This window comes from Oryx dammah, unplaced genomic scaffold (assembly GCF_014754425.2).
Source record: "Oryx dammah isolate SB20612 unplaced genomic scaffold, SCBI_Odam_1.1 HiC_scaffold_3, whole genome shotgun sequence".
Taxonomy (NCBI): domain Eukaryota; kingdom Metazoa; phylum Chordata; class Mammalia; order Artiodactyla; family Bovidae; genus Oryx; species Oryx dammah.
In genome coordinates, this window is record NW_024070187.1 from 85,971,398 (window position 1) to 85,996,037 (window position 24,640).

The 24,640-nt window shown below is 37.4% G+C and overlaps 1 protein-coding gene across 1 annotated transcript in view; it reads right to left on the bottom strand.

Moving 5' to 3' along the window:
* Nucleotides 1–605: 605 nt before the first annotated feature.
* Nucleotides 606–24,640, bottom strand: part of GC (GC vitamin D binding protein) — a 44,882-nt gene continuing 20,847 nt past the window's right edge. Inside the window, exons 4-13 of the mRNA XM_040237037.1 lie at nt 23,782–23,993; nt 19,757–19,889; nt 19,364–19,458; nt 17,053–17,182; nt 15,459–15,661; nt 14,611–14,740; nt 12,251–12,348; nt 10,244–10,376; nt 5,697–5,748; nt 606–797 (exon numbers count right to left, since the gene is read on the bottom strand). Coding sequence (XP_040092971.1) covers nt 5,716–5,748; nt 10,244–10,376; nt 12,251–12,348; nt 14,611–14,740; nt 15,459–15,661; nt 17,053–17,182; nt 19,364–19,458; nt 19,757–19,889; nt 23,782–23,993 — 1,167 coding nt within the window. The 3' untranslated portion in view covers nt 606–797; nt 5,697–5,715. The remainder of the gene's footprint in view (nt 798–5,696; nt 5,749–10,243; nt 10,377–12,250; nt 12,349–14,610; nt 14,741–15,458; nt 15,662–17,052; nt 17,183–19,363; nt 19,459–19,756; nt 19,890–23,781; nt 23,994–24,640) is intronic.

Below are 24,640 nucleotides of genomic sequence, written 5' to 3' on the forward strand. Positions count from 1 at the left end.
GTGTTGATTTCCAAGGAGTCTTTATTCTGAAAATATGATCTTTTTTTCAAAGCAAAATCTGTTAGAACACTTTCAGTTTCCCTGGGCAAAGTAAGCATGTAGAAAGAATATCATATAGGGTGTATATGGTGAATGGAATTAAGCAGAAATCATTATTTTTAGAACTTTGACTTAATCAATTGCTCCAAGGAGCTTTCTTTAGCAACAATAAACTTGTTTAGGTCACAAAGTTTTTTTTTTTTTGCAAGGCGGATGCTACCTAACTAAAGCCATATAACTTGTGGCTAGAAGCAAGAAAGCATCCACAGGAGGTTATATTTTCTTTAATTAAAAACACTTTTTTTTTTCTTTAAGAAGTGAGCTATTCTAGGCTCTTTACGGTAGAAGGCTATTAACTTTTTCTTAATGGTGCATATTAAGCCTGAGTTGCAATCAAGCCATGGAGCTCAGTGTGCTGGGAAACTGTAAAGTGGATGCTTCTGCTGTGAATCTTTTAGAAGGGCACTGTAGATCTAGAAGAAAGCAAGGGCTGGTGGCCTGGAGTTGCCTTCTATAGTGTCTTTGTGGAGGTCATAGAAACGGTGCTGGAGACTGACACTGTGTAATCAGGTGAAGTAGCATTTATGGTTTGCATTATATTTCAATTTATTTTGGTAACAAATCATCACGCTTAACATCAGGCCAGGATATTGTAGCTGAAAACAAGCAGGGAGTATCCTAGCTGTCTTCCCAGGAGCTCTGGTGTTGCTGAGTTTAGGCCAGCAGTTGTCATTCCCAGAGTGCTTCCAGCTTGAGGTCTGTGAGAACCATGGAAATACATGTTAGGAAAACAGAGCTAATGGACACCAATCATCCTGCAGTTCAACAGATGCACATAAAGTCGGGTTATTATGTATATATGTAAACCTGTCTAGTGTGACCTGTATATCCTCTATGGCCCACTTGATGGGTCTTGAGTAAATGTAAGAAATTCCTAAGACCTCAATATAAAGCCATGACTGTTTGGCTAAGTACATCATACAGTGTTTTTTTTTTTTTTTTAATTTGAACTAATTTGTGTATGTAACTTTCTGATGTATGAGTATGAATAATCACTGTCAGAGGGAAAAGTAGCGGCAGCCAATGGCACATGAGGCCCCCCAGTCATGGGGCTGAGATAGAAGTTCAGTAGTTATTTTAATGATGCACTGAGTGTGATGTTTAGTTAATAAATTGTGTCCAACTCTGTGACCCCATGAACTATAGCCTGCTAGACTCCTCTGTCCATGGGATTTCCCAGGCAAGAATACTGGAGTGGGTTGCCATTTCCTTCTCCAGGGGATCTTCCCCACCCAGGGACTGACCCTGCATCTCCTGCATTTCAGGTGAATTCTTTACTACTGAATCACCACTGAGTATGAGTTTTTATCCAATCACCTTCTACGTTGTAATTAGGCAAGAGTGTTTCCCCCTTGTCTGTTTCTTTTCTGAGACACTACAGCAGAGTTGTATCAAAATTCTCTTTGCATGGTGCAAGAAATACCATCTTTCACTGTCCTCAATGAGTGTGTGCCTTGGAAGGAGGATGAGAAGGGAGACCCCTCTATGCCTCTTCCTCACGTTTCTCTCATTGTGTCAGCACTGGATGTTGTTGAGTGTCATTCTAGAAGTCATTTCCCTCCCACCCGATTTTGCAGCGTGAGCCGACTCCTTTATCAGTTGGCAACCCAAGGCACACTAATTGTTCCCAAAACTGGAGGAAAAAGATAACTGGCTTTTTGGGACTTATTAAAAGACAGCAATTCATGGGGTCTCAAAGAGTCGGACACGACTGAGCGACTGAACTGAACTGAACTGAAAAAGACAGCAAATCCCTCTCCAATGGGGCATGCAAATGTGATCACAATCCATTTGGAGGCTTGAAGAAACTGACTAAGGGGACCAATAACTGTCAGGATGATGAGTCAGGTTTATAAAGACTTTAGTTAAGATAAAATAGCATCAAACTATTGAGTGGAAGACATGAATTGTACATGTACCTAAGGAGAGGAACACCTTGAGACAAAAGCTTCAGCTTCTACATGTTTTTCTGGTCTCTAGAGATGGGTAGGTTCTTACTGAAAAATACATAGCCAGCCAAAGTTAAACAGTTTTAGGAACTGCTTTGCACTAAATAATATGCCACTGTTGCAACAGCACCCCGCTCCAGTACTCTTGCCTGGAAAATCCCATGGATGGAGGAGCCTGGTAGGCTGCAGTCCATGGGGTCGCTAAGAGTCAGACACGACTGAGCGACTTCACTTTCCCTTTTCACTTTCATTCATTGGAGAAGGAAATGGCAACCCACTCCAGTATTCTTGCCTGGAGAATCCCAGGGACAGAGGAGCCTGGTGGGCTGCCGTCTATCGGGTTGCACAAAGTCAGACATGACTGAAGTGACTTAGCAGCAGCAGCTGTCACCTAGAGCATACTTGTTTTGGTAAGAAAAACCACAGGGAAATGGATGTGTTCTAGAAGAAATTGGCTAAGGGGACCAATAACTGTCAAGATGACAAGTCAGGTTTAAAACATGAAGAAAAGGCTGATCTATGGGGAGGGAGAGAGGTCTGACAAGTGCTCACTACTTAGTTTGGAATCAAAGTCAAGTGCTGGATTCAGAGCAGCTCACAATGGGAACTGTTGTTTTGGGGCAATGCTGCTGATAATTGAATGTTTCCCAGTGGCTCAGTGGTAAACAATCTTCCTGCACTGCAAGAGACACGGGCTTGATTCCTGGGTGGGGAAGATCCCCTGGAGAAGGAAATGGCAACCTGATCCAGTATCCTTACCCTGGAAATCCCAAGGACAGAGGAGCCTGGCAGGCTATAGCTTGTGGGCTTGCAAAGAGTTGGATTTAGCAACTAACAACAATTGTTATCCTACAGACTTACAGAATTCTCCCTGAAACCCAAGAACCACAATCTGCTGGCTGTGTTCTGGAAACCTAATAGAACTTTTAGAGTGTGGCATCATTATTTCTAGACATCAAGTGCCCTAGTCTCACAACCTTATGAGCAAGTTATAATTTGCTCTTTCAAGGCCACATAACTGCTCCTAATATAACCCTTTATAATTGCAGATTGTGATTATAAAAAATAGGCATTAAGTAAATAGAGCCCCAAAGAATCAATACACATTGTGGAAGCATATGAAGGAACATGTGAGTGATTTTTTTTTTTTTTTAGGGCTTCCTTCTAGATGATCAAATGGTAGCTGGGTGGCCAGTTGGGTGATACAGAAATTGTAGGACTAATTAAAGGCAATAATAGAAAATATACTAATATGAGAGAAAGGATTGAAAAATTTTCTATAGAAGATCGAGTTAATGACTAGACCCAGAGTAATCAGTATACTAGAACCTTCATCAATCTGTCACTGAAAAAAACTTATTTAGCTAGCATTAAGAGTATTTTGGAAAGTTGTCAGGTTATAAAAAAAAAACCCAAACTCTTAATTCTTCAAATTAGTGTTCCTCTCTTTTTCTTAGAATACCCTCTTTTTCAGTTTGTGCTCTCGGAGACTGAAAGAATGTGAATATACATGAGACACCAAGAAAATGCACTGTGTTCCTAGAGAAAAATAATTCAGTTAAAACAAACTCAAAGGCAAAGCTTTCATATACAATAGCTAGAGGTACTTTGAAGGGTGGGAGGTGAAGTGGCTGTTGTGTACTGAAATTTTTAACTCTATTGAGACTATATGTGGGTTGAAATAAAGGGATACAGGATTAATTTAAATGAGGGAAAAGGATTAGTTTAGCAGCAATAGAAACCAAATACTATTTTTAACTCTAGACTATTTACACTCAAGTAACCTGGATTTTTCATTTTTTCCATTGAGGTATAAGTGAAATTGAGTTGATTGAGTCAATGGACATGAATTTGAGCAAACTCCAGGAGATAGTGAGGGATAGTGAAGAATGGTATGCTGCAGTCCTTGGACTGCAAAGAGTTGGACATGACTGAGCGACTGAACAATGTAAGTGACATAACACATTAGTTTCAGGTGTGCTTTTAGCCTTTTCCTCCAGAAATTATTCAGTGAACTTACTTTCCCTTTGGGACATAATATTCATATGCTAGAGCACAAAGAATATATACAGAGGGGAACTTGTTTTAGTTTCGATTCATATTTTAGACAAAGAATGTTGCCTGCTATTGCAGGAAACAATAAATGTTGCCCACCATCAGACACTTTAGCTGTGCTAACAATGTGCCCTGAAAAAGATTTAGAATGGAGAATAACTGAAAACTTTCAGTGTTCTGGATTCTGGCCATTGGTCATAGAGAGTTAAGATGTTTATCTAAAGGGAAAACTTCAATGATCCCAGATTGTTGCATCTTCTCATACAATAGAGAGAACTAAAATCATGAACTTGAGATGTCTATTCTTTGTAAATAGCAGTCATCTTTGATGTTCTACTATATGTTTGCTTTTTCAGCAAAAAAAAAAAAAAAAAAAAGCCTCTGCCTGTATATTCTGGTTCCTCCCTTACCTCTTCAGAGAAATTCCTTTTAGCTATCTGCGAGGCTATCTTCCTGGAATATAGTCCTTAGTAAAGGCCCCAAATAAAACATAACTCACAACTTTGTCAGGTTGTGTGTTTTTCTTTAGTCAACAGTTTCATCAGCAGTAGAAGCCACAGCAGTAAAAACTTTTGCTAGTATTTCTGCTACTATTTGCTAGGACTTTTACATAATACATCATCATTTCAGTTAATCATTACAACAATGCTGAAAGGTAGAAATTACACTTTTCTTCTTATGGAAAATGGAACTTAGCTTTAGGGATTGTGTTTACAAAGTTTACAAAGACAGAGAATTCTAAACCAGATTGGATGAGTTCAAAAATGAGTTCCCTTGATTAATCCCATTGCACTGCCTCTCAGAATGTCAACTTTCTTTTTGCTTTTTTAAATTGTTGAGAGTTGGAAGCTTGGATTTCATTAGTTGATGGTTTTTCCTTCCAAAAGAATTTTAGGAAACATTGTCAGGAAATCAGAAAAATTAAAATTTTATATAATTGAAAAGCCTCAGTTTAATTAAGATCTGAGATAAACCATTGTTTTTAGTCATTTTTAAAAAGTCTCAGAAGCAATATCTTTAACATGAATACAATTAAATTTGAAGAGAAAATGTCTTATGTAAAAATGCAGAGTTAAGGTCACCTCAGTTTAAGGTATTGTGTTCTATCTAAATTATTTTATACTCAATATCTTCATCAGACATTTTTTTAATGGATGAGAGTGTACTATCTGAAAAAAGCAAGTGGCAATATTTCAACAGTGTTGTTTTAGCTTGAGGAATGTCATTTTCCTCCTGAGAATACTGCCATGTTAACTTGAAGACTTGATGGATTCTGTCTTCAAACTCAGTTTTTTCTGCTGAATGCATCAAGACCCCTGATCTCTATGAGGTCATTATCTTAGCTGTGGGGTTATAATGGATAAAGTACTGGGCTGGGGACTAGGACTCTAGTCCTAAATATGTCAGACATTGGTTGTATATTCTTAAGTTCCTTAACTTCTCCATATGCTTAATATTCTCATCTATAAAATGAGTTTGACTAGATAATTATTAGAATAAATAATTTGAACAAATAATCTTCTTCCTATTATGATTTTAAAAAATACATAGTACAAAGCTAGATTCTTTGCTGCCTTTAAAAACTATACTTACTTAAGACAGTATACATGCATCAGGACTGTAGGGTATTAATTTCAGCATCAATCTGAAATGAAAAATATTATTTAAATCATGGGGTATTTTGTTGTAAGATAACATCATTCAGAAGGAATAAAAATTTTTTGAACCTTGCTTATATGAAATGATTCTTGTCAAAATACAGTTTTATATTGCATTTTTAATTGACCATCCTTCATATTTATTTAGTTTTATATTACAGTGTTCCAGGAAAAAAGACAAGAAACAATGACATGAGTTAATAGGTGCTAATTATTGGCTGTGCACAGAATATTAAGTCATAGCAGATGAGCTTGGGTGCCGGGAAGGATTCCAGGAGAGCTGATGTTTAATTTGAATCCTGAAGCTTGTGGAAGGATTGAGCCTGTTATAGTGTGTGAATAGGGCAATCTGGGTTGAGTTAGTAGGTGCAAAAGCTTTGAGGTAAGAGCAAGCTTAATGTACTTAGGAAACTGCAAGTAGTTTAGGAGAGCCAAAGCGATAAGAATAAGGTCATGACCAGTTTAGAGAAGAAACCAATTGTCCAAATTCTTTTGATTAGAAAAAAAAATTGGATGTAATTTAGAAGTGATGGAGAGCAATTAAAATGTATTTACCACTTTGTGCATCACCAAGGTTATTGTGACCTCACTATAGAGATGGGATTGGGTGTGAGGCACTGGAGGAAGACTAGAGATGAGAGACCAATGGGCAGCTTGTAATCCAGGTAAAATGTTGCCTAAATTGTGCTGTGCTTAGTTGCTCAGTTGTGTCTGACTCTTTGCGACCCTATGGATTATAGCCCACTAGGCTCCACTATCCATTGGGATTCTCCCAGCAAGAATCCTGGAGTGGGTTGGCATGCCCTCCTCCAGGGGATCTTCCCAACCCAGGGATCAAACCTAGGTCTTCCGCATTGCAGGCAGATTCTTTACCCTCTGAACCATCAGGGAAGCCACTGAGTATGAGTTTTTATCCAGTCATCTTCTACTTTGTAATTAGGCAAGTGTGTTTCCCCCTTGTCTGTTTTTCTTTTCCGAGACACTACAGCAGAGTTGTATCATAATTCTTTTTGCATGGTGCAAGAAATGCCATCTTTCATTGTCCTCACTACGTGCCGATAATATAGAAGAAGGTATTTACTGAGAGATATTGAAGAGTTAGAATTCATAGGATTTGGAACTGAGTTGAATGTATGTAGAAGTCAAAGATTACTATTTCTATTTTAGACAATGGGTGAATGGTGATGGTATTTATAAATGTAGGGAAATAAGAGCTTTTTAGGGGAAGATTTTGGGCATGTTGAGTTTGAATTTCTTGCGGGATAAGAGCCCCCGTGGGCAGTTGGATGAAAATCTTAGTCCTGAGGGGAGAGATTCTGCCTGGATGTGGAGGTCTGAAGATTAAACACGTGTCCATGGACAAGAACGCTCAGGGAAAATGTAATGTCATGAAAATTGAAGATCAAGGAAAAAACTCTGGAAGAAAAGAAGTTTAAATAGTAGGTAGAAGAACAACACAATACTAAAGAGAATGAGAAGGGAAGGACCATAGGAGAAAAAGGTAGAATATGATAAGATGACAATTGTTGCAAGAAGAAAGAAATCATTGTGGGTATCAAGTGTTTTATAGAGAAGGCTGATAAGGACTGAAAAACTGTTAGACTTACAAGAAATTTTCAGTGTGACTTTGTCGTTAGTGGTATAGTAGCATCAGATGCCTTACTGCAAAGGGTAGAGGAATTCATAGGAGGTGTGATGAATGAGAGTATATACTATTCTTTCAAGAATCTTGGCTTTAAGGGGAGGAGAAAGAAAAGTAGCTAGGGAGTAGTGTCTGAATTACCTTATTTAAGATCAGGAGATAAAAAACTTTAAATTAGAATCATTCAAAGGGTATTGTTGAAACAGAGTAAAATGAAAAAAGAGTCCAAGGAACTGGGATGAATGGAATTCAGAGTGATACTACTAACCTGGTATCAATTTTACTATTTTAACAATCAAATAGGACAAGGAGATTTGATGATAAACTATAATTCAAATTATAGGATGAGTGGGACAAATACTTACATTAAGCATTGAGAATTAAAGTCTGTTCTAACAGATTTTGCCTTAACTTGAAGTCAGAGGTAAGCTCACTTACCTAGCTATGATATTAACATTAATGTAGAGACCATCAAAAGGCTAACAGGAGTCTCAGGGCTCTAAATAATCATTTATCCGTGAATAGCTCAACTCCATTCATCTCACTGTCCTTTAGCAATTTCTGAAAGTTTGGCTACTCAGCAGCAGCACTGCTATAAATTTACTGGTTATAAAGCAAGAAAATAGAACATCACAAAACTCTGTTCTCACCATGGTTGTTGAAAATATGAAAATAAAGTCTTAAAATGGCAATGTATTATAATGAAATATACTGAAAAGCAAGTTAAAGAAATGAAAAGGAACAGGCTTGAAGGAAGTATGTGCTTCATGCATACAGCTCTATTTGCTTGTACAAGGTCAAAAAGGAAAGTGGGTATGGATGAACAAGTAAAGGGACTGGGGACTGGTTAGCAAAGTGGTATTTTTGATAGAATGTAAAAAAAAAAAAAAGGAGTTAGGCTTTTTTCTTTTTTTTTTCTTAATGACTGAATGAGACCCTCATAGCAAATTCTCCTGGCAGAAAATAGCTTCTAGGTAAAATTTAAAAATTTAAAAATTTCTGGTAAAGGCAACCTAAATTCAGTTGTCATATTGCCCAAAGCCAGTTGTTAGTAAAGGAAGAAAAACTGTTGGATTTAGTTGCTTTATGATAGATGTTTTAATGCCAGTAATCATAAAAATTTCTTAATAATCCACATTTTTTAGAACCTTGTTTTGAACTTTAATGAAAGATGAACATGATGTGTTTCTCAGCAGAATTTTAAGAATAGGCTTCTTTTTATTTTATTGTACCCTTTTTTATTCCAGAATTCTGGCTTTACAAATTATTACTAGGAAGATTGACAGATAGGTTTGGGATTTGAAGGGTATGCATTGAAACTGGAGGAGAAATTATAATTTCCAAGGGTATAGAGCACAAAAATGAGTACTGTGATGTAGCTCAGCTTGTTAAATTGATAAGGTAAAAAGGCTCAGATGGTGAAAAATCTGCCTGCAATGCAGGAGACCCAGTTAGATCCCTAGGTGGGAAAGATCCCCTGGAGGAGGAAATGTCAACTCACTCTAGTGTTCTTGTCTGGAAGATTCCATGGACAGAGGAGCCTAGTGGGCTACAGTCCATGATGTCGCACAGAGTTGGACACAGCTGAGCAACTAACACACACACCACACGCACACACACGGAATAATAAAAAATAAAACCACCAAAATATGTAAAAGAATTAGAATGTGTAACCAAGACTTAAATACAAACAAAACTTTTGACATCCCTAACTTTCAGAAAACCAGTTGAAATATAAAAGAACCTCTACCAGAGAACCGAGAAAATACATTTTCTAGTTGGTAGAGAAAGCCAGACCAGACTCAGCAGAAATTATGAGGGGAATATCATGTTTCAGAAAAAAAAAATGTTATCATAAATCAAGCTACTGGGCAGTGAAATAGGCTGCCTCTAGGAGAAAACAAATTTCAGATATTTAAATGGAGGCCGAATGACCTCTGGCAGGGATGAACTGAGTGAAAAATTACACTAAACGACCTTTATAGTTTTCTTCATATAAACATTTTATTTCTTATTAAGTTCTTAGGTATCTTCAGATGTGCTCTACTAGAATAATAATAGAAAAATGAAGTGAAAGTGTCAGTTGTATCTGACTCTGCCACCCCATGGACTGTAACTTGCCAGGTTCCTCTGTCCATGGAATTCTCCAGGCAAGAATACTGGAGTGAGTAGCCATTCCCTTCTCCAGGGGATCTTCTTGATCCATAGAATTAAATCAGGCTTGTTGTTTTCATGGTTTAATTGCATAAAACCTCATATAAATTCTTAAAAAATCCTTTAATTTATAGAAAAGGACTTCTCATTGACCTGAAATCTCTGGCATAAGTAGTATTAACTTTAACACTATAGTAAAATTATTTTTATGTATAGATACAGAAATTATGGGTCCAAAATGGACCATAAGTATTTCCTTCCCAATAGACTACAAAATAAACAATAGTATAATCCAATCAAAAGGAATACATGAACTTTAGAAAGGTGAGCCAAGGAAGAATCTGCTTTAGCATGGCATAGAGCTGTTCTTAACCCTGCCTCTATATTCCAGAAATGTAACAGGTGAAACATCAAAATCCTTGGAATTGTCATTACTACTTCTGAATTAGCCATAAAGTGAAATGAAATGACCTCCTTATCTTTTTTGACTTGTAATATAGCATTCTGAAATGACTGCTGGAAAATAAAGTCAAATGGAGGATATGAACAGATAGGATACCTGCACCTGAAAAGACCAACAAGACATTTCCCATGAGTAGGACAGGCAATCAATAACAAATGAGCAATTCTGACCATACAAGTTCTTCCTACTATGCAGGGATAAGTAGAATATTAAATTTTCTTACCTCTGAACTGCAGTAGAGAGGAGGTGAGTTTACAGAACAGCACTTGGAGGCAAAGTCTGAGAGCTTGGCAACCAGCTCTTGGAGATCCGTCTCCGTGGCATCAGGAAATTTTCCTCTTAGTCGCTCTGCCAATCTGAAAGGCCAATTTTATGTAAAGTTCTAATAGATGTATTCTGTAAACATGTCCAGTGCAAAATGGTAGCCGCTTCAGATCTTTTGCAACAGCAACAACAAAAAAGGAAAATAGTGACCCTTAAGAAAACTTAGTCTCTGTGGAATGATTTTTGATGTCTCAGTTGAAGATTAGGAAGTGAAATCTATGTCTTTTTAGATCATAAAAGTAAACATACAACCTGCTGCTGAATTTGAATTCCGATTATTTCCCTTTCATTCACTCAGTTACATCAATCACATGGATGCCTTCCTCCTCTCTTCTCCCTAATCTTTCGTCTTCTCTCCAGTTCTAGATTTCAAACTCCTCAGAGTACTTCTCGTATAGGGCTTTGTCACCATAATGTACTTTCTCTCATATGTAATCTCTTCTGTTTGCCTACTACTCAACTAGCTATGCTGGAAGGCACAACAAGGTCTTTGTGTTTTTTAAGCCCTGCTTTTTATGAACTCTCCATCTCTACTTAAGATGGTGCTAGGATCTGACTTTCTTGATTCCCTCCCATTTTGAATGGTCCCTCCCAGTTTAAATTAACTCTCTCTCCTCATAATGGATAACTCAGCCTGGTTTATGACTTTTCCAAGAAATATTGATACTTGCCAGCCCAGTAGTGAGCATTGGGACATAATGGAGACCCAGATTTATCTAGAGTTGGGATTAGCATAATGGATGCTGGGAAAGGGCAGAAGGGTGAGGGGGATTAGCTTGCTTATTAAAGAGTTATTGAAAATAGTAGGTCCCAAGGAAGTCAGACTAGATGCAACTCAGAGGATAGGGAGAAAAAGAGGGTGTGTGGGATTTTAAATACCTAGACTCAATAGTTTCAATCTTTTCTACTTCAAAATCCCAAATATCAATTCTATTGCATTATACTTTTAATATACTGAGATTATATAAATTATCACAGAATTGTCCCATGTAGAGTTCAAAACAAAACTGTTGGCAGGGAACTCAGTTTTGTATTATCCATAATATTCTATACCACCTCCGTGATTTATTAATTATATAATCTCCTGATAAATGAGAAATAACCCTTTTGAACTTAAAGCTTTCACATTTATTTTTCTTTTAGGCTTTGTTAAGGTCTTCACAGGGGTCACTGAAGGTTTCCTCCTTTTGGGATTCTTTAAAAGGTTTTTTTGTGAGGCTGTATTTGTGCTTATTTGAGGGTTGTGTTGTTGATGGTTTGAAATGGATCTAAGAAATTTGCTTAATGAAATTGAGAATGACATGATCTCACAGAGATATTTTCTAGGAAGCCAGTAAAACTTTTGTTATGACCTGTTATTTTAGTATTAACATGTATTTATAAAGACATGCTTCCTTCTTTGACTTGAGAAAAATGGCTATTGTACCTTATTGACTAACATTTCTATTTCCAGTTTATAGAGAATATATACTGGTAATGGATGACACTGTACTTGACTGAAAGTTTGGGTTGTCTTATCAGACAATATGCCATGAAGTTAGATAATATTTTTCTGCAGTTTTAGTTTCTCAGTTATGTATAGCAACAACTACAGATAACTTTATGGTAAGAGTGTTGATATGAATTAATTATATATTCTTTAAATCATGTCCCTATGGATCTTGGTATTTATGTTTCTGTGACTGTGTTCTAACTGACCTCTCATCTGATATACATGACATCCCTCCAGAAAAGAACTGTTTTTTGTTATATAGGTATTAGATTGACTATTCTTTACAACTCTTAAATTGCATTTCTTTTTACTGCTCACTTAACACATCTTAAGTCTTCAGCCCTGCTTCAAATCACAATACCAGGTTATTATTATTGATAAATTTGAAGGAATCAGCCAGAACAAGACCCTTACTTTTTCTTGTACTCAGTAAATGTGTTTTCTGAATAATCAGCACATAGTTCTTGTCCTTTTTGAATGAAAGATGATAATTCCCTTGTCAATTGAGGGCCCTGTAAGAAAATAATGATTATATAACAATTACTTGTCTTGAAACACTCTTCAGAGAGATGTTAAATCAGAATTCCAGGCAATGTATCAATATGAGTGTCTAACCTATGGACACCTTATCTTTGACAAAGGAGGCAAGAATATAGAATGGAGAAGAGACAATCTCTTTAACAAGTGGTGCTGGGAAAACTGGTCAACCACTTGTAAAAGAATGAAACTAGAACACTTCCTAACACCATACACAAAAATAAACTCAAAATGGATTAAAGATCTAAATGTTTAAGACCAGAAACTATAAAACTCCTAGAGGAAAACATGGGCAAAACACTCTCTGACATAAATCACAGCAGGATCCTCTATGACCCACCTCCCAGAGTAATAGAAATACAGGCAAAAATAAACAAATGGGACCTAATGAAATTCATGTTGATGTATGGCAGAACCAATACAGTATTGTGAAGTAATTAACCTCCAATTAAATAAATTTATATTAAAAAAATAAAATTCCTATCTAAAAGCTTTTGCATAATGAAGGAAACTATTAGCAAGGTGAAAAGACAGCCTTCAGAATGGGAGAAAATAATAGCAAATGAAGGAACTGACAAAGAATTAATCTCAAAAATATACAAGCAGCCCCTGCAGCTCAATTCCAGAAAACAAATGACCCAGTCAGAAAATGGGCCAAAGAACTTAACAGACATTTCTCCAAAGAAGACATACAGATGGCTAACAAACACATGAAAAGATGCTCAACATCACTCATTATCAGAGAAATCCAAATCAAAACCACAATGATGTAGCATCTCACGCCAGTCAGAATGGCTGCTATCAAAAAGTCTACAAACAATAAATGCTGGAGAGGGTGTGGAGAGAAAGGAACCCTCTTACACTGTTGGTGGGAATGCAAACTAGTACAGCCACTATGGAGAACAGTGTGGAGATTCTTTAAAGAATTGGAAATAGAACTGCCATATGACCCAGCAATCCCACTGCTGGGCATACACACTGAGGAAACCAGAAGTGAAAGAGACACGTGTACCCCAGTGTTCATCACAGCACTGTCTACAATAGCCAAGACATGGAAGTAACCTAGATGTCCATTGGCAGACGAATGGATAAAAAAGCTGTGGTACATATATACACACAATGGAATATTACTCAGCCATTAAAAAGAATGCATTTGAATCAGTTCTAATGAGGTAGATGAAACTGGAGCCTATTATACAGAGTGAAGTAAGTCTGAAAGAAAAACACCACTATAGTATATTGACACATATATATGGAATTTAGAAAGATGGTAACGATGACCCTATATGCGAGACAGCAAGAGACACAGATATAAAGAACAGTCTTTTGGACTCTGTGGGAGAAGGCGAGGGTGGGATGATTTGTGAGGGTAGTGTTGAAACGTGTATATTATCATATGTGCAGTGGATCGCCAGTCCAGGTTCTATGCATGAGACAGGGTGCTCAGGGCTGGTGCACTGGGATGACCCTGAAGGATGGGATGGGGAGGGAGGTGGGAGGGGGGTTCTGGATGGGGAACACATGTGCGCCCATGACTGATTCATGTTGATGTATGGCAAAAACCACTACAATATTGTAAAGTAATTAGCCTCCAGTTAAAATAAATAAATTAAAAAATCTATGAGTGTCTATTATCTACATTTGGAGAAGGCAATGGCACCCCACTCCAGTACTCTTGCTTGGAAAATCCCATGGACGGACGAGCCTGGTAGGCTGTGGTCCATGGAGTGGCTAAAAGTCGGACACGACTGAGCGACTTTACTTTCACTTTTCACTTTCATGCATTGGAGAAGGAGATGGCAACCCACTCCAGTGTTCTTGCCTGGAGAATCCCAAGGACGGCGGAGCCTGGTGGGCTGCCGTCTATGGGGTCACACAGAGTTGGACACGACTGCAGCGACTTAGCAGCAGCAGCATTATCTACATTGGATATTGGATAACATTTTCTACACACGGCCAGATTGTAAACATTTCAAGCTGTGTAAGTATCATACAGTCTCTGCTATAACTAATCAACTGCCAACATGGCACAAAAGCAACTGTAAACAATAAGCTGGGCTGTGTTACAATGAAACCTTATGAACACTGAAGTTGGAGTTTTATGTAATTTTCATGTATAATGAAATACTATTTTTAAACCATTTAAAAATGTAAGACCATTCTTAGATCACAGGCACCAGGCCAGACTTGGTTTGTTAACTCTTGAGCTATACCAACATAAATATAGAAAACTGTACCTTCGCATTTAAACAGGCAGTAGAAGATTCAGAGTGACAGCATTCATCAAGGCTTTTCAGGGTTGGCTCAAGTATTTTACTGAGGAATACTTCTGGAATCTGAGTCTTCCTGCTTAGTTCAAATATATACCTGGCAGAAGAGAGAAAGGAGATAACACTCTTTAACATGGGTAGATTTGTGAATGCACGTCATGTTCTGAAATTTAACATCTATTACCTGGCTTAGTTAAAAATAAAAGATTGAACTAAAAATGACTCCAGCATGTTTTAAGTTAAAATTCTCATTGAAATACAAGTTATTGATAGTTGCTTTGAAGCTATTGTGACTAGTTAAATTAAAATTCTACATGTACCAAATATACATTTGTTTATAAATTTATGTACTAACAGATCTATCAATACTTCAGATATATATGGAACTGCATTTGTGCAAACATAATACAATAAATCCAATATAATGCATCAAGTGGGTACCTTAAGTAGCTTTTCTGTGAAAGTAATTTGTGTAAACACTTCCATTGTCTCATCCCAATATTTATGCATTCATAAAAACGATGAGTATTTAGACAAATGTAGATTAGAGTTTCAGTCCAAGTTCAGTCTAAATTCTAATCTCTAATACCAGTAATTGATTTTTTGGACCTGTTAATTCAAACTGAGATATTTTGAGGGCTTAAGTATGCACATACTTGAAGTATATGCAAATCAGTGTATGTAGCCCATGGTGTATCTCAGTTCTTAGATGGAGGAAAACAGATAAAGGCTTACCATCTCTTTCAATTTTAATTTCTTTTGTCACTTAATGCTAGTGAATGTCAATACTGTCAAATTAAATCAACCCTACTTACTGATCCAGGACGTTGGTGTTTCCTTTATCACACACATCTTTGTTCGTGGGCAACTTGACATCTGGCAATTTAGGGTTTGGGGAAGCTGGCATGAAGTAAGCGCACACAAATATGTCCATGGGTGTTTTTTCTTGACAACAGTCCTTAAATTTCGAATTTTTAGTGGATAAGTTGTCACAGAGTTTTACTGTGTATTCAGGAAGCTACAAGAGAAATTGTGAGTTTGTGTATTTTTAGTTTCCTAGTTAGTCTCATTAAAAATAAGGAAAGTTTAAAAAAGTCAGCATGAATGCTCTTACAAGGTACAGTGGTAGACTATTCGTGGAGTGCAATTTGTCAATATGTTATTGTTGTTCAATAGCTGTGTCTGACTCTTTTGTGACCCTATGGACTGTAGCCTGCTAGGTTCTTCTGTCCATGGGATTTTTCAGTGAGGAAGACTGGAGTAGGTTGCCATTTTCTCCTCCAGGGGATCTTCCCAACCAGAGATTGAACCCACACCTCCTGCACTGGCAGGCAGATTCTTTACCACTGAGCCAGGAGGGAAGCTATTGTCAGTATGTACTAAAAGCCTTGAAGTATAACAGTATCATTTCCAAGAATTTACTCTCAGAACATAATTATGAATGAAGGGAAGATTTAGCTAAGAACGATTAAGGGCAGCACTGCTTACCATGTTAAACTGAAACAACCTAAATCCAGTAAAAGGGAACTGGTTTAAAATGTGGTATATCTAGGTAGGTAAATGTCTCTGAAGAAGGAAATGGCAACCCACTTCAGTATTCTTGCCTGGAAAATCCCATGGACAGAGGAAGCCTGGAGGGCTACAGTCCATGGGGGGCTCAAGAGTCGAACATGACTTAGCGACTAAACCACCACCACCAGGTAGCTAAATGTTGTATATGCAGTAGATATATACAGTAAAGTCCCACTTAGCCATTATAAGTCAGGTTATAGAGAAACACCTATCACTGAGATGTATCCTTAAAGAAAGACCAGATGTCAAAGTATCTGTTTCTAAAGTGGTCCACAGACATGGAGTGACTTCTATCTAAAGTAACAGTACAAATTTGTATATACTTGAATGGATGATATAAATGAAAAATGGTGAAAAAGTTGGATGACTATCAAATTTTAACAAGTATAACAAAACATTAGAAGCTTTTAATAATGAGTTCAGTGTTGTCTAATAGAACAGATGATGAATGAAATAACAGGTGATGATGAAATATTCTCTATCTGTATTGTCCAATACTGAGCACTTGAAATGAGGCCAGTGTTTTAAAAAAACTGAAGTTTAATTTAAATGTAACCATCTATGGCTAGTGGATATGCTCTGGGCTCTGTAGACAGAGTAAGGTCTTCAGAATCAGAATCTTGACTTTTGTGTGGACTTTGCCACTTACTAGTTGTAGGACTTCAGTTTATTAATCCTTGATAATCTTCTGTTTCCTCATCTGTAAAATCGAGTTAACAGTGTATTTAAATTTCATAGGATACATAGGAGGATTCACTGAGATGATGCATCTAGAAAGCAGCTTAGGAGAGTGCCTGCCATTCAGTGAGTGGTCCACGATGATGAAGATTTTCTTACCTCCTTGGGCATGCAGTCCTCAGAGGCAGACTCACAGCACTTGGAGAGGATTGTTGTAATATCTTCAGCAAGTGGCAAAACATCTTCCAGATGTGCAGTAGGCACTTTCTGGGCAAATTTGATGAGATGGCTGAACAGTTAAAAATGAATGATTAGTTTACCTATATTCTCAGTTTTCTTGATTTCATTACGAACATAGTCTGGAGGAGTAATACCCAAGTTTTACTTCTTTGTCCTCAACATTTGTGTAGAGCATATCTGTCATGTTGCAGATCCTTTGTGCAAATGTCACTGTTGAAGATTCAGTCATTCCCAATGAATCTCTTCATGTTTTCAGTACTGATAAAGAGCTTCTCTTCTGGCCAGATTTGTGTAGCTGAAGCAAGCCTTTAAAATGTTGGATCTAGGGACATCCCTAGTGGTCCAGTGGCTAAGACTCTGTGCTTCCAGTGGTTCTGGGTTCACTCTGTGATCAGGGAGCTTCATGCCACAATGAAAAGATGCTGCACACTACAACTAAGAGCTGGCACAGCCAAACACATACATTTTAAAAATTAAAATGTTAGACCTAAAATGGTAATAAGAAATCTCTAACATCTATTCATAAGGCCAATGTTGTGTTTTGTGGCCCCTCCTAGTCTTTAGAATTGTTCATAAATTTATTTAGAAACTACAGATAAATGAAATAATGAAGACTTGTAGCCCTAGACCACAAGTTAATGTTGATGTTTTGGTGAGTACCCTGAAGTATATTACAAGGTTCACAAGGTATAGTATGAGGGATTTTACTCTGCTATACTGTTTACCTATTTGCCTTATTCACTTTCTATATCAGGAATAGGTTCTATATCTTTCTTTTAAAATTATGGCAAAAAACCAAAAAAATTAAATTGGCTATCTTGGCCATTTTTAACTGTATAATTCAGTAATGTTAAGTATATTTGCTTTTATGTAACAGTACCATAGTATTTTTTATTACTGTTACTTTGTAATATCTTTGAAGTCCTTTGATATTCCATAAGAATTTTAGGGTGTGTTTTTATTTCAGCAAAAAAAAAAAAAAAAAAAAAGCCAATGGGTATTGACAGAAATTGCATTGAATCTGTAGATTGCTTTGGATACTGTGGCTATTTTTACAGTTAATTCTTCTAATCCATAAGAATGGATTTTTTTCTATTGTAGCTTTGATTTCTTTTAGTGATGCTTTGTTTTCATTAAATATTCTTTTGAAATATAATTCTAACTGTATGGCATTCTCTCATACGGATACATTGTAATTGATTTAAACATGCTCTATTCTAGGCATATTAGGAAAGTTTTTCCTATTTAAAAAAATGTGACAGTAATATTTTTAGCTAAACTTTTGTTCACACTCAGCTCTTTAAATTTCTGCACACTAATGCAAGTATAAGTTTATGATATATAAATTATATCTTGTATATTATTTATGTTATATATTTAAGATATATAAAGCCATTTATATATGTACATCTTTATAGAATATTTCATACTATGAATTACTGTGCTCTACATGCCTAATACTCTAAATGCAAAAGAAAAACTAAAGGGAATTTCAGGAGAAAATACGATTTAGTTTTTCAGTAGTTCTAATGGAAGATTATCTTTAAAGGACTCATGAAAGTAGCTTCTATGCCCTTTGGAGGAACCTTAAAATCTGGTGCCAGCATGAATTATTTCATTATCATTAGAGGAAGAATTTGTGAATCAGAGTAAGAAGAATTAAAGAGACTGTAAATACTAAAGATATAAAGCTGACAAATACAGATGTCTGATGAGCTATGAGAGAATTGTAAACATAGAAACTGTCAAAATTAAAGTGTGACATTAACAAAGCCATACAAAAACCAAAGTGAAGGTTAGAACAAAGTAAATAATTAAAATAAATTCATGGAGCTTAAGAGATATATAAAAAGAATTCAGGAAGTTTTCTTCCCAAGGAAAAAATGGGCAAAGCAAGTAATGGGTGGTGAATAAGAAAATGATTGTTTTTGCTTGTGTGTTTGCAATATACAGCATTATGAATATTGAGGAAATAATTTCTAGTGGTCTACCAGTCTTATGAGTATATGGAAAAGGTTGATTAAAAGCAAATTAGGTTTTATAATAGTCTTGTTCCTTTGGTTCATGTTCTGTGTAGAGAAAATAAAAAGTAGCTGAGCATTATTTTCGAGGATTGTAGGAAGATAACACTATGGTTTGTATTTTCTATTGCAAACATTTTCTTAGAGAATCCTAATATGGATTGATAGTACAAAAATAGCTACACATACTGATTGTGCTTAACTTTTACCTGAGCCTTGACCTCTCCTTCCCATAAGCAGCGTATTGTGAGCAGATTCTGTTTGACATAGTGGTGAGAAGTGATAAATGTTTAAGCTGAAGTCTCTAGAAAATAAATGAGAAATATTTCATTAGACAGTCAGGATACATTGAAAGTAGTGTGCAGAAATAGCAGAAAAAAGGGACATTCTGACTCCCTTTAATGACTAGAAAACTGAATTCTGATCAAAGGAACATTTCCCCCAGAGTTGCTTATGTGTGTTTTTCCAATTAACAAAATAAAAAAGAGGCATTTAAAAAATATTTTCAGATTCCAGAATCTGAATCTTTCTAACATTATTTAAAAGGAATGGCATTAATAGAAGAAAAAAGTACATTAGCTATGTGATAAAATGACACCTACCTCTTTCAAAAAGCATACTGTTGGGTTTGGCGAAGTACAGCAGGACCCTACCATAGAGAGATAACTCTTGGTGTAACCGACTAAAAGTGTCAGAGGAGCTTGTCCATAATTAATGGAATATTCATACATAAAGCTGTAGGGGAAAAATAGTAGGATTAATGAAACTATTTGTGGGAAACAACTCACTTTTTTGGAAGTATTTTGATGGGAAAAAAAGGATGCATGTTACTTTATAGTTTTAATATCTAAAAAGCACCTGGGATATAGAGCAGAGGTTATAATACTAGTCACTTTTTTTTTCAATTGTATGATTTTATTAAGTGATATTTTACAGACTGGTTGGAATTCAAGTCAGCAAGTCAAGAAAAATTAAGTAAATGAAAAAAGAATGTGGCAAAAAATGTGCTCCAGGTACAACAAACCAACTTTTTTTCTTCAAGAAAGAAAATGTGGTCACAGTACACTACTTGAATTTTAAAAAGGAAACAAAACGCATAAACTGAAAGTTACTGTACATGAAATGAGACAAAGTCTAATTTTTTACCTTCTATCACACATGTTCCTATAAAATAAGGGGTGAAGCTAAATTCCTTCCGGATAGACAGTTGAGAACACCAACAGATTAGCTAACCAGAAAGGCCAAGTCTCAAGTATTTCTCCCTGGCTGCCCATTCTGATCCATTCTGAAGGGTTTTAAGTCCATGAGAAACTGGCTACATGATTAGGTTATAAATGGATATTAAGGCAATTTACTCATCACCATCTTAAGACATTCGGGATTGTCTTGAATAAGTGGTTCAGCTTGTACTGTTAAACTTAAATTCTTTGATATAAGAGGAAACCTGACTTTAACAAGGATGTCAGCCATAAAAGGTTGGCAGTTAGGTTCATCATATTTCAACCACCTGACTGCAATGTATAAACCTGATCATCTGCTCTGACAGAGGGTCCTGGTTGAGGAGATGTGTAACTTGCTTGACATCAAGTTGTAGAAATTCATCAGTTTTAGAAACATCAGTAAAATGCTGATGAATAAAGTGATCTGCAGCTGCTTTCAATTCAAGACAGTCTAGACACTCTGCTTATAATATACTTATGCCAAGACAGTCTGAAGCATCAATTTGTTCTTTCAGAAAATCAACACACATTTTCTTCACAGGTTCAATCTGGTGCTGGTTTGCTGCATCTAACAAGGACTGAACATTGTTGCTATTCATAGAAATTCTAGCGGTATAAGCGAATTCCACAAGTTGTTCAATAATGTCAGGTTTAGCATCTTTGAGTTCCACTTCAAAGGACTTTGATTCAAGCAAGTTAGTTGTGAACTTTAGGTTAAAAAAATGACTGGCTGCATGCAGCAAGACAACAGGATGAGCAGGTATCTTCTTTCCTGGACCCTAAGGATCACATTTAGAACTGGACATGGAACAACAGACTGGTTCCAAATAGGAAAAGGAGTACGACAAGGCTGTATATTGTCACCCTGCTTATTTAACTTCTATGCAGAGTACATCATGAGAAACGCTGGACTGGAAGAAACACAAGCTGGAATCAAGATTGCCGGGAGAAATATCAGTAACCTCAGATATGCAGATGACACCACCCTTATGGCAGAAAGGGAAGAGGAACTAAAAAGCCTCTTGATGAAAGTGAAAGAGGAGAGTGAAAAAGTTGGTTTAAAGCTCAACATTCAGAAAACGAAGATCATGGCATCCGGTCCCATCACTTCATGGGAAATAGATGGGGAAACAGTGGAAACAGTGTCAGACTATTTTGGGAGGCTCTAAAATCACTGCAGATGGTGATTGCAGCCATGAAATTAAAAGATGCTTACTCCTTGGAAGGAAAGTTCTGATCAACCTAGATGGTATATTCGAAAGCAGAGACATTACTTTGCCGACTAAGGTCTGTCTAGTCAAGGCTATGGTTTTTCCTGTGGTCATGTATGGATGTGAGAGTTGGACTGTGAAGAAGGCTGAACGTGGAAGAATTGATGCTTTTGAACTGTGGTGTTGGAGAAGACTCTTGAGAATCCCTTGGACTGCAAGGAGATCCAACCAGTCCATTCTGAAGGAGATCAGCCCTGGGATTTCTTTGGAAGGAATGATGGTAAAGCTGAAACTCCAGTACTTTGGCCACCTCATGCGAAGAGTTGACTCATTGGAAAAGACTCTGATGCTGGGAGGGATTGGGGTCAGGAGGAGAAGGGGACGGCAGAGGATGAGATGGCTGGATGGCATCAAGGACTCGATGGACGTGAGTCTGAGTGAACTCCGGGAGATGGTGATGAACAGGGAGGCCTGGTGTGCTGCGATTCATGGGGTCGCAAAGAGTCGGACACGACTGAGCGACTGAACTGAACTGAACTGAAGGATCACATCGCACAGTATTTTCTGTTTCCGCCTATTATTCATGACACCCATGAAACCTGCCAACAATTTGGCTTCCTCTCCAGCAGCAAGTTTCTTCTTGGTCTTCTTGCTGCTCTTCTCCACCCCAGAGGCTGCCACTCTCCCTCCGTCAGTGAGGTTCACGCCCGGGACTCGCTGGCTTGGGGAGAGCTGCACACTCCAGGCACGCTGGGGATTGTGTTCACTAAACACCAAGGCTGGGACGGTGGCTGCAGCGCTCTGCTTTGGAACGCGCGGGCGGCGCCACTGCAGTAAGACAGGGCCGGACAATCCGCTCAGAAGCTCGCTATAAGGCATTGTAGTCTCTGGGCTATGTCTCCAGCAGAACTAGAGCTAGAAGGAGGTGCCTGCGGCACTATATACTAGTCACTTTTAATCAATGTTTTCATTTAAAAAATCTTTCCTAAATTCCCATGTAGATTACTTGAGAGAGGTCATTTGTCCCTTTATTCATTTAGCTTCTACCATATGCATGGCCTGGGGTGGCTGCTTATTAACGTTAATGAAACAAACTAAAATGAATGTAATGCAATTACTTTTCATTATCTGTTTAGTTTAGACAATTGTTATGTGTTGGCTTGTTTATTTGTTGAAATTCATTTTTAGGAATATAAGCCCCCAAGGGTCTAAGGAGACTCTGAAATCGTGGGCAAAATCCTCTATGAAAATTTACAGGCATGGGCAAACCAACCAATTTTTATAAAATTATTACCTTGACTTATTTCTAAAGCCGGTTTTAATGACATTTCTTTTGACTTCTGTGTGTGTGTGTGTATTCTATTAGCACAAGTAAATATTTTCAATTTTTCATTTTTATGGTCTTCTAAGTCTAAAGAATCAACATATAATCTCCTCAAGAATATTAAACAATGAGAAGAGAAATGCAATATGTTTGCTTATGGGTTGCAATATGTGTCTTGTTCACAGCTGTTTCTGGGGATGTACTGTAGGAATGAGAAAAAACTATTTATTTCTTATGCTCTGAAAATGAAAGTGAAAGTGAAAGTGAAGTCGCTCAGCCGTGTCTGACTCTTTGTGACCCCGTGAACTGTGTAGCCCACCAGGCTCCTCCAGCCATGGGATTCTCCAGTCAAGAGTACTGGAGTGGGTTGCCATTTCCTTCTCCAGGGGATCTTCCGAACCTAGGGATTGAACCCAGAGTCTCCTGTATTGCAGGCAGATGCTTTACCCTTTGAGCCACCAGGGAAGTCTTATGTTCTACCTGTAGTTAAATACTTGTGCACAGCAATAAAATCCTATCGGATGGAGTATGCAAAGATCCCTAACATAAGAGTAATTACAATAGCTGCTGTTAAATATTTGAAAATGTCACAAGGATGGAGGCGTTCCAGGTGACTCTGCTTCAGATACTAGAACTAGGATGACAGAAGGTGGGGTTTGGGAAAGTTGCTTTCATCTTCATCTGAGAAAAGGCATTTATAATAATCAGCACTGACGAAGATGGGCTGTCTTGGGTAACAGCCAATTTTCTGTTATTGGAAATTGTCTGGGTTGTGGTATGGTGTAAAAGGTGTCTGTACAGAGTAGGGGGTTAGTTTAAACATGTTTGTTATTTTTTATCCTGAAGTTTTACATGTGATGAAAGCTACTTACTGATCAGCAAATCCCTTGGGATCGTTCCTGAATGCCTCACAGATCTCATCATTTGTTGGCTCTACGTAAGTTGGAAATTCTTGTGGCTGATGCTTCAGGGCAGCCATGCAGAGCTTCCTTTCAAGGCCCTCGTGGGTGCAGCACTCAGGAGTTCCAGGGTGCACTGGGAATGGAGAGTTGCTTTCGCAGGACTTGTCAGACAATGCTGAAGTCTAGGATGAGAAAGGAAAAACAGCTCACATACATACAATTTCTGGGCTTGTAGTTCTCCACCTGGTATAGCATCTTAGCTCTAAATTTGAAAACTCTCATTGGAAACAAAGTTGTCTATGACAAGTTGCATAATTCTAGTTACAGGCAAGTACAGAGTCTTATGTTAAGACTCAGAGTAGGACCTAAAGAAAACCTTCATTAATGAGTGGATGATGTGTGACTACAGCCTTTAGAGGTTGGATTCTCTAGTTTAGTGTTTCTCCATGGGGATATTGACATCTCTGAAGATGAGGAAGGTCCTTTTAAAAAGCTCCATTGATTCTGATATGATCTGCCATCTGCATTCTGTTCTAAATACTATGCTGAGAATGGTGATCTCTCTTTGCCCCCCTCCCTTCCCTTTGTTACTTGAACAGACTCTTAATCCTTGACTTCCTTGGTCTTCAACATTGATCTGTGTTCTTGAACACAGTGGTTCTTGAACTTACTTTTGCATCATATCACAGACTGTATAAAAATTGGAACAGCCTGAGCTGCATAACACAGAAATTCTGATTCAGTAGGTCAAAGATGAGGCCTGAATTTCTGTTTTTTCCCAAAGCCCCAAAGTTTATTTTCCTGTGTATCATAGTTGAAGCAGTGCTAC